Source organism: Botrytis fragariae, assembly GCF_013461495.1.
Source record: "Botrytis fragariae strain BVB16 chromosome Unknown tig00000006, whole genome shotgun sequence".
In the NCBI taxonomy this organism is placed as follows: Eukaryota; Fungi; Ascomycota; class Leotiomycetes; order Helotiales; family Sclerotiniaceae; genus Botrytis; species Botrytis fragariae.
This window is the reverse complement of record NW_023500988.1, coordinates 2,639,580-2,650,186: the sequence shown is the minus strand read 5'-3', so window position 1 is coordinate 2,650,186 and position 10,607 is coordinate 2,639,580. Positions and strand designations below refer to the sequence as shown.

Here is a 10,607-nt window from a genome sequence, read left to right as displayed (position 1 = left end):
TGACTTTATCTCACGAATCGTACAGCTACGGAGTATTCTACCATACAAAGGAGAGGAGAGCCATTCCATTCGTTATTAATCATTACGTATCGAGCCTAGTGGAGTATCTACTCTTTAGTATGTACGTATCAGAATTTATCTCTCGGAAAACAGCGTGAGAAATCTCGTATCTTCCTCTCGCCCAATTCCCAATCCCTGAACACCATATCCCTACACGGAACAGCTACCCATGCTCGAAGTCCTCAGCCTTCTAATCAGGGAAACTTGATGTCTCACCAATTAGCCTTCCAGAGCCGTGGTATGTGGCTGTTCTTCACCCTTGCCAATTTCTCATATTTGGTATACAATTTCGATATTAGGTTACACCAAACACCTGTGTTCAATTGTACTCTTTCATATCTACCGGCAAACAAGCTATTTCGTTGACTCAATGAGCCGGATCGCTAGCAAATATAGTGTGCAGATAGCTAGCTAGCTATGGCTAACCATAGGAAGTACGAGCCAGACCATTCACGGTTTTTTTCTCTCTCTAGATCCTTACGTGATTCGGTAAAGTTCTGTGCGGCGTGGCATAGATGCTAAATTTAATTGAGTTAGACGAAAACTCAAATCAATGCTTATACGGTGGTATCTAGAATGCCACATTAGGCGTTATCTCTCCAACTTTGTTATTATCATTGGTCGTAAACCACACACGGAAAACAACAGTGGAACTCGTGTTTGGGGATTATTTATTTGAAAAGGATATCTAAGTAATGGATCAAAGTCGATCCCCACTACTTTACTCTCTGAGTTACTGGCCCGTCCAATGACGCCCGTATGGATTACCCCTGGCTCCCAAGACTTTCGTGCTCTCAACTAGCATGGCAGCTCGTGTCAAAATTCAGTTTACTGCCCTATTAGTCCCACTATGTTCCATTTCAGGATGGCTTACGATTAAAAATATTCCATCTTAACCTGGGTTGTAGGCTTTAGGCATCCGATATGCTCAGGATAGTAAGATCGACCTCTAGGGGGCAAGCAACAACACCGAGTTGTCCTTAGTCTTTAAGTGATCTTTTACACATTCACACTTCAGCCTCCTACCTCTCGTTCAAGTATCTCATTGTAGACATACTACATTTTGTTTTTTCAAACATCTCTTTCGTCAATCTGCGATTTGCGGTCGACTTTCACGCTCGTTATTTCTCATTCTTGTCCGCAAGCTATTCGTTGTAATTTTTTGGGTGTTGAAGAACGGGTTCAATCTAGGATCACTTATCTGTGGATATCATACGAGCAAGCTACATAATATCTGGGAGTATTAGAGGAATCCTTCTTAATATCTTGCTGTTCCCGAACAACTTGAACTCCTGAAACTTTACACACAATTCGGCAATAGTTGATGAAGAAAAATTCATGATTTTGGTCACTTGAATATCGTTTCTGGTCGGTTTCGTTTGTCACGATGTTCACCCGAACTCTCGTTGCCTTGTGCAGCGTCTTGTTGAATACACAAGTCGATGCCTTACGTTACGAAGAACAGTATGTGGGCTACAATCTGAACATAAATCAGACGGCAACATCACCCTTTGATTACTATGGAAAATGGGAAGGTGTACGTGAAATTTCATGGCTCTTGGAGTGTTAAAAACTTCTGTGGCGGACTTTTGAAAATCCAGATGCACATTGGCTGACCTATCTTTTCGTAGCACGAATTCCACTCATCTCCCGATAATTGGCGTTTTCCCTTCTACTCTTTCTTTCTGGATAAATTCGTGAATGGAGATCCAACGAACGACGATATCAATGGAACCAAATTCGAAACTGATTTCATGCAAACCCAATTACGACATGGAGGTGATCTACAGGGTCTCATTGATAGTCTGGACTATATACAAGGAATGGGAGTAAAAGGAATTTATATTGCTGGAAGTCCTATGATCAATATGCCTTGGGGTGCGGATCAATACTCTCCTCTGGATTTCAGCCTTCTCGACCAACATTTTGGAGATATCGATTTGTGGAGGAAAACTACCACTGCCATCCATGACAGGGGAATGTATGTGATTCTCGACACTACCATGGGAACTATGGGAGACTTGATTGCTTTTAAAGGTTACGAGAATTCTTCGACACCTTTCACCCTGGTCGAGCACGAAGTACTTTGGCGCAACGAAGGCCGCCAATATCTGGATTTTTCCTTCGGGTCGAAGTATAATGAGACCTGCAATTACCCTAGATTTTGGCTTGATACTGGATATACCGTCAAGGAAGATGTCACTGACCTCATGAATGGGTGCTATGATTCCGAATTCGATCAATATGGTGATACCGAAGCTTTTGGTGTCTTCCCCGATTGGCAACGTCAGTTGTCTAAGTTCGCCTCTGTCCAGGATCGTTTGAGAGAATGGGTTCCGTCTGTGAGAACTAAAATCGAGATCTTCACTTGCATGATCATTCAACAATTAGACATTGATGGACTGCGTGTGGACAAAGCGACACAAATTACGGTCGACGCATTGGGAAGTTTTAGTCACGCAATGAGAGAGTGCGCAAGAAATGTGACCAAGACAAATTTCATGGTAACTGGTGAAATTACTGGAGGAAATACTTTTGGAAGTATTTACCTCGGGCGTGGACGTCAACCTGACATGTTACCGTCCAGCATGGCAAATGCGGTTCAAATGACCTCCAATTCTAGTTTGGCATATTTTATCCGTGATCCTGACCAAAACGCGCTCGACTCCGCTGCTTTCCACTACAGTATTTATCGCACGCTGACTAGATTTCTGGGAATGGACGGAAACTTGGCAAGTGGTTATGATACACCAACTAACTGGGTAGATGCGTGGAACGAAATGCTTGTAACGAATGATCTTATCAACCCCAATACTGGAGTCTTCGATCCAAGACATATGTACGGAGTCAGCAACCAGGATGTTTTCAGATGGCCAGCTATCAAGAATGGCACACAAAAACAACTTCTAGGACTCTTCATTACGACTATACACATGCCTGGTATCCCTTTGCTTTTGTGGGGTGAAGAGCAAGCATTTTATGTCTTAGACAATACAGCCGACAATTATCTCTTCGGTCGACAGGCTATGTCTCCTTCTCAAGCATGGCAAACTCACGGATGCTATACCCTTGGCAGTGGTACCTTCTATCAATTCCCCAACGACTCTTGCACTCGAGGATGTAATGATGACTGGAACAGCCGCGATCATAGAGATCCATCTCATCCAGTTCGGAATATTATTAAGGCAATGTACCAGATGCGAGACAACTACCCAGTTTTGAATGATGGATGGTTTCTACAACAGCTTTCCAACCAGACAGTCGAAATCCTCTTGCCAGGTAGTAACGGTACAGCTACTGAAACTGGAATGTGGAGTACCATGCGAAGTCAATACGATGGCATTCAGGATTTATCTAAAGCTGGTGGTCAAGCGAATCAGTCTGTTTGGATGGTTTACCACAACAATTATGACACAGTTACATATTCTTTTGATTGCAGTAGCAACGAAACTGCCCTCGTTGCTCCCTTCCTTGATGGCGTTACTGTCAAGAATCTGTTCTATCCGTATGAGGAGGTTACATTGAAAGCGGGACCTTTCAAGCTAGGGATTGCAAATCAAACTGGCTTCAATGGCTGTCTCGATAGTCTCACTCTCGTTCCATACGAGTACAAAGCATATGTGCCCAAAAAGAACTGGGTTGGGCCTTCGCCTATGATTACCTCATTTTCACCAGGACATGATGCACGACTTGCTTCAACAGTTGCCCCCGGAGAACAAGAAACCGTCGAAATTGAATTTGGTTTCAGTGCAGAAATGAAGTGCTCTGATGTCATTTCGAAAATGACAATCACCTCCTCAACAGAGGACGGCCAGGTCGCAACATTAGCCAATGCTACCGGCGAATACTCTTGTACTTTGCTTCCAAGTGCGGTCAACGTTACCGAATTCGTTGGATCAATTCCAACTATGTGGACTTTTAAAGGAAATCTTACCAATGTATCCAACGGTGTCCACTCGATTACCCTCACCAATGTCTCCAGCAACTCTGGAAATTCTTCAACTGGAGCCACAGATACATTCTTGTTCCGCGTTGGACAAGTTGATAATCCCATTACTTTCCCCGGTTCCGCAAACTTCACGAGAGAATTACTTCACAAGTATGATAACGGTACATTGTATGTCAGCCACAAAGCTGCTGGAGCGGATCAGTTTAAATATTCTTTGAATTGGGGAAGTTCATGGTCTGAATGGATGCCATATGTTGGTGGAAACACCACGCTTGAAACACAGGCTTGGACTGGTACAAGCAAACAGAAATGGGACGGAGATCACGTCATCATGCAATATTGGAGCAAACTTACTGGTAGCAGTGATGTGGTTCAACACGCTGATCTAGAAACCAATACGTGGTCGCGTCGTCTTCCGCACTTGTTCGCTAATGGTCCATTCAACCAGTATGGTTATGATACTGGTATCGAAAATGGTTTCTCTTTGAACAAGAAAGACAGTCTCTGGGAATACAAGTTTATGACTGAATGGCCAGCCGGTAAGTTGTATCTTCATTCGATATACTAAGGCACTCTAACAATATCTAGTCATGCAAGTGAATGTTTGGGGCATGAATCCTGATGGACAACCTGACGAAACTATCGTGATGGGAGATATCGACGGTGATAATATTCTTGACCGTATGCCACCCTCATCGCTGTCCACGGCGCTCATCAACATTACACGTGTACCACCATCACCATATCTCGGGTACAAAATTGCAATCGACGACGGCAATTATAGATACTATCAAATCCCCTACGGAAATCGTTCCTACCAAATGTTGATGGTTGTACTTTTCTGGATTGTTCCTGTTCTCAGTGGTGGTCTCAGCATCTGGCTGTTCATGAAATCTTTCTACGCTGTCAAACTCAACAGTGTCGGTGTCAAGGAGGCAAAGAATTATATCCCATTGGCCTTGCGCAGAAAGCTGAAGAGAGAAAAGAAAGAGGACGAATCTGAGAAAGAAATGACAGTCATGGGAGGATTACACTCAATGTTCCACGAAAACGCCACACAACTTGGACTCCAGGCTGATGTTGCAGCTACCGGACGACGAACTGTACTTATTGCTACTATGGAATACGATATCGAGGATTGGGCTATCAAGATCAAGATTGGAGGTCTTGGTGTCATGGCACAATTGATGGGAAAGAATTTGGGTCATCAAGATCTTATTTGGGTCGTTCCTTGTGTTGGCGGTATCGATTATCCTATTGATCACCAAGCTGAACCTATGGATGTCACAATTCTTGGAAATTCCTACACTGTTCAAGTTCAATACCATACTCTACGCAACATCACTTACGTTCTTCTCGATGCACCAGTTTTCAGAGCACAATCTAAATCTGAGCCATACCCAGCCCGTATGGATGATTTGGACTCGGCCGTTTACTACAGTGCTTGGAATCAATGTATCGCTCTTACTATCAAGCGTTTCCCTGTTGATTTGTATCACATCAACGATTACCACGGAGCCGTCGCACCAGTTCATCTTCTTCCAGAAACAATTCCATGTTGTTTGTCCCTCCACAACGCCGAGTTCCAAGGTTTATGGCCCATGCGTAACCAGAAAGAGAGAAGCGAAGTCTGTCAAGTCTACAATATTCCAGAAGAAGTCGCCATCAAGTACGTTCAATTCGGAGACGTGTTCAATTTACTCCACGCTGGAAGTTCTTATCTTCGAATTCATCAAAAGGGTTTCGGTGCTGTCGGTGTCAGTAAGAAATACGGAAAGCGTTCCTGGGCAAGATATCCTATTTTCTGGGGATTGAGCAAGATCGGTAATCTTCCTAATCCTGATCCTTCTGATACTGGAGACTGGAGTGGAACTCAGGATTCAATGGCCAAGACGACTGTTAACCAGGACTTTGAAAGTCAAAGAGGCGAACTCAAAAGACAAGCACAGGAATGGGCTGGTCTTGAACAAAATCCTAACGCTGAGCTCTTGGTTTTCGTCGGTAGATGGTCAATGCAAAAGGGTATTGATTTGATTGCTGATGTTATGCCTGCTGTTTTGGAGGAGAACCCAAATGTTCAACTTATTTGCGTTGGTCCTGTTATTGATCTTTATGGAAAATTTGCTGCTCTCAAACTCGATGTCATGATGACAAAATACAAGGGCCGTGTCTTCAGTAAACCTGAGTTCACTGCTCTTCCACCATTCATTTTTTCGGGAGCCGAATTCGCCTTGATTCCATCTAGAGATGAACCCTTTGGTCTTGTCGCTGTAGAGTTTGGTAGAAAGGGAGCTTTGGGTATTGGTGCTCGTGTCGGTGGTCTTGGTCAAATGCCTGGTTGGTGGTTCACTGTTGAATCTACTACTACCACCCATATGCTTCATCAATTCAAACAAGCCATCAAGGAAGCCTTGGCCTCCAAATTGGAAACTCGTCAAATAATGAGAGCACGATCTGCCAAGCAACGTTTCCCAGTCGCTCAATGGGTCAATGATCTTGAGACATTGCAAAGTAAGGCAATCAAGATTCACGACAAGGAAGAGGCCAAACATTCTGGTAGACCAAGATCTAGAGGAAGAGATGGAGGAAACATTTTCTATTCTTCCGCCAAGAGATTGTCGAGTTTCGGTACTAGTTTCGCTAGTACCTCACAACTTGATGTTGCCAGTACCATTGGTGGCTCTACCAGGCCATCCTCGCCAACCCGTGTTGAACAGCCACCAGCCGGAGGTGGACTTAACCGAAAGCTTTCTTTGGGATACAGAGCTGGTCCAGGTCATCGCGTAATGAAGAACAGATTCAATGGTAGTAATGCATCGATCGGAATGGGTGGTGCGGTCAAACATGACGAAGGACTGACCGATGTGGATGAAGACAGCGATGATGAAGATGCCCGAGTTCGTGACGACATATACGATGAATACGTACTCACTCCTGAAGAATTGGAAGCCCAAAGACAACAAGAGCAATACAGAGGACGATCTGACAGTCCTGCCGGAGGCGCATTCCTCGCACCACAACCAGGATACTTGGATTCTCCACGCAGAAGTCCAAGTGCTAATACTGGTAGTCTGCATATCAATGACTCTGAGTTGTCGTTGCCACGTCTCAAGGATGGCTCAAATATCTATTCCACTCACTCGATACCTGCTTCTCCTGGTTTGGAGTCACCAGGAACGCCCGGAGCACACGATTCTCTGCTTCCTCCTCCATCAATATTTGGAGCTGGTGGTGAAAATAACGCAAACAGAGCTTCCATGCTTAGTTTGAGTTCGGTCATCGGAGACAAGACAGATTTCAAACTTCAAAAGGTCGATCCATTCTTCACTGATACTCAAGGAGAATACTATCAACAATTTGCTAAGAATCTTGATGGTCTGGATGGAAAGAATAGTGAAGGACAATTGTGTATTGAAGAATACCTGATCAAATCTGAAAAGAAATGGTTCGACAGATTCCGCGATGCACGATTAGGAAGAAACTCAGTTGCGCCTTCATTCTCTGCCCTTGGAAGTGGACGAAGATCTCACGACAGCCGTGGACGATCCAATAGCCGGGATAGCTTTACCAACGATACTATTACCCACTCAAGGCAAAACTCTAGTCAAGATAACATGGCACTCACTGGCGGATCCGCTCCCAATGATCAATTCTTACTTGGCAAAGATTATAAACCACCTACTGGTCTCCGTCTGGTCATGCAATACCGCTTCTTTGATTGGCCGGTCTATTCATTCTTACTTGCGTTCGGTCAGATCATCGCAGCTAATTCTTATCAAATCACTCTTCTTACTGGTACTGTGGGTCAAACTGCAGAGAAACTTTACGTCACAGCAGCTATCTATCTTGTTACCTCGATCATGTGGTGGGAAGTCTTCTCCTTCTTCAAGTCAATCTACGTCCTCAGTATTCCATTCATCTTCTACGGATTGGCATTTTTCCTCCTCGGTATGGCTCCTTTCGTAGGTGGCGCTGATGGAAAGGGTTGGGTCCAGAACGTGGCTACTGGTCTGTATGCTGTTGCCGCTTCATCGGGTAGTATATTCTTCGCTTTGAATTTCGGAGACGAAGGAGGATCTCCCGTCAAAGCCTGGGTTTTCCGTGCCTGTATCATTCAAGGAACACAACAAGCTTATGTCGTCATTCTCTGGTTCTGGGGATCTTATCTCAACAGACGACAAGCTGATGGTCTCGGAACTTCTTTCACGTCTGCCAGTCCAAAAATGTCTGCAGTCGTTCTTCCCATTGCGCTACTCATGTGGGCGGTTGGTCTTGTCACTTTCCTCGGATTGCCAGAATATTATCGACAAGCGCCTGGAAAAGTACCATCTTTCTACGCCTCGCTCTTCAGACGTAAGATTGTCATGTGGTTTTTCGTCACTGTCCTGATTCAGAATTTCTTCCTCTCGACGCTGTATGGTCGTAACTGGCTTTATCTGTTTTCCTCCGACCATGCTCCTACATGGGCTATCATCCTTCTCATCATCTTCTTCTTTGGATTCTTATGGGCAGCCTTCCTCTGGTTCTTCGCAATCTTGAGTAAAGATCACAGTTGGGTTCTACCAATTTTCGCTATCGGTCTCGGAGCTCCTAGATGGTGTCAAATGCTCTGGTCCTGCACCCCAATTGGACAATACGTACCATGGGTCGGCAATGGACTTGCAAGCGCTCTTTTCTCCCGATCATTGTGGCTTTGGCTTGGTATGCTCGATGCACTTCAAGGTGTAGGATTCGGTATGCTGTTGCTTCAAACTCTTACTCGTGTTCACATTGCTTTCACTCTCATTGCAGCTCAAGTTTTGGGTTCAATAGCTACCATGGTAGCCAGAGCATGTGCACCGAATAACATTGGACCTGGACCTGTCTTCCCTGATTTCAGTGACGGGGCAGCTGGTCTTGGAAATGCATGGTTCTGGATCGGGTTGATTTTACAACTTGTTATTTGTGGTGGATTTTTCACATTCTTCAGAAAAGAGCAACTTAGCAAGCCTTAGAGCTATCTTGCGTTTTATTTTGGGTTAGAGGTTGTTGCAAAGGGTGCAGAGCAAATGGAATGGTGTAAATGCATGCAGGGTGGGAGGATGTTGTGTGCACGAATGAGGCGTTTTTATATTCTTTTTGTATAAAATGGTGCAGATTTGGACGGAATTATTGTATTTGGACATTACCCCTTTGGTGGGATGACTGAGTAAAGATTTTACACGATGGAAACGATACAGAGCGCGCAATATAGAATTTTGATTTTTAAATGTTCGCTATCGACGAACGGGTATTCGGTGGAGGGTTTGGGAGGAGAAGCACTCTTTTTTTTCTTGTGTATTTGAGAGTGGAATGGGCATAATATACACTTAGTTGAGATATAACTTAAAGTTTAATGAACTTGTCACATACATATATCGTTCCATGGTGCGTTTGATTGGTGAATATCTGAATGGTTTTTACATTTCTCTTTGTCATCGCCATTAATAGATTTAGGAGCGGTGTTTTCTTCCTGTCTCTCCAAAGCATTGCCTTCAATCAACAAAAGCACAAGATGAACTGGGTACATATCAAGGCATAGTAGTGCATTATGCATCTGTAAAGGTAGCCCAAGAGGGTATCTCAGTGGATTCTCATAACATCCAGCAGAATATCTCCCACCCTATTACATTCACCCCATGCATCATAGTCTCATAAAGCGCATCGCATCATATTTTCCTCCTCCTTTCATCTACACCATCAAACAAGCAGTCTACATCATTCCCACAACTCCCAATCCAGCCGCAACTGCAACTCCCATAACTCCAACCGCAGGAACACCTGTCGCCGCTGCCGCAGCACCTTTACTCGTCTCACTTGCTACCTTACTCCAAACACTCGACTCAACCTTGCCAACATTACTCAAATAAGTGCTGACAGCCTTTTTCACACCATCTGGAGCCTTCTTGGTATACCAATCGGCAGTGATGATCTCATTGTATTCGAAACCGCTTTTGTTGATCGAGCTGGCGACGGAGGATGGGGCTGCGGAATTGATGGCTTCGAGGAAGGATGTGTAGGCGGCTTGGGTAGTCCAGGAGTTCTCGACAGAGGCGAGGGCCGTGGCGAGGGTGGAGAGAGCGCCGCCGGGGAGTGTGGGGGTGGCGGTGAAGAACTCGGAAATCACGGATGCGCTGGGAGGAAGTGTTAGTTTAGGGATTTGGAATTTGAGGGAGGTGAGGGGGAGGGGGAGGGATTGCGAGAGGCTATGGAGGGAGACATACACATCGACGCTGGTCTTGTCTGCGGAGACAAGTGCAGGAGCTGCGAGAGCGAAGAGGATGGAAGTGTATGAGAACTTCATGTTGATATCTTTGAGTGTGTCTCTTAAGAATTTGAGTGGTGGTTTGGTTATGGGTCTTTCTTTTCCAAGAAGCTAGACAGTTTACAAGTAAAAGTAGAAGTGATATCAATCTTAGAATTTCTCAAATTACAGAGCAGAAAGAAAGAAACCTCTCGCTTTCGCTTATATATCAATCAAGCAATCCATCAACCAAATGTTTACCCTCCTATCTATCTACTCTCATCACAACAATCACAACTCCATCTCGAAAGCGGCGCAGTTTAGGCAGCCCTGTCG

The 10,607-nt window shown here is 44.6% G+C and overlaps 2 protein-coding genes across 2 annotated transcripts; one reads left to right on the top strand and one right to left on the bottom strand.

The window, feature by feature from the left end:
- Positions 1–1,447: 1,447 nt before the first annotated feature.
- Bfra_001971 (putative alpha glucan protein) lies at positions 1,448–9,003 on the top strand (the record flags this gene model as incomplete). The annotated part of the gene is made up of 3 exons (XM_037332396.1): positions 1,448–1,597; positions 1,692–4,548; positions 4,598–9,003. The coding sequence occupies 3 exons, from the start codon at positions 1,448–1,450 to the stop codon at positions 9,001–9,003; spliced, it is 7,413 nt and encodes a 2,470-aa protein (XP_037196550.1).
- Positions 9,004–9,740: 737 nt separating this feature from the next.
- Bfra_001970 (uncharacterized protein) lies at positions 9,741–10,331 on the bottom strand (the record flags this gene model as incomplete). The annotated part of the gene is made up of 2 exons (XM_037332395.1): positions 9,741–10,161; positions 10,252–10,331. The coding sequence occupies 2 exons, from the start codon at positions 10,329–10,331 to the stop codon at positions 9,741–9,743; spliced, it is 501 nt and encodes a 166-aa protein (XP_037196549.1).
- Positions 10,332–10,607: the final 276 nt, after the last annotated feature.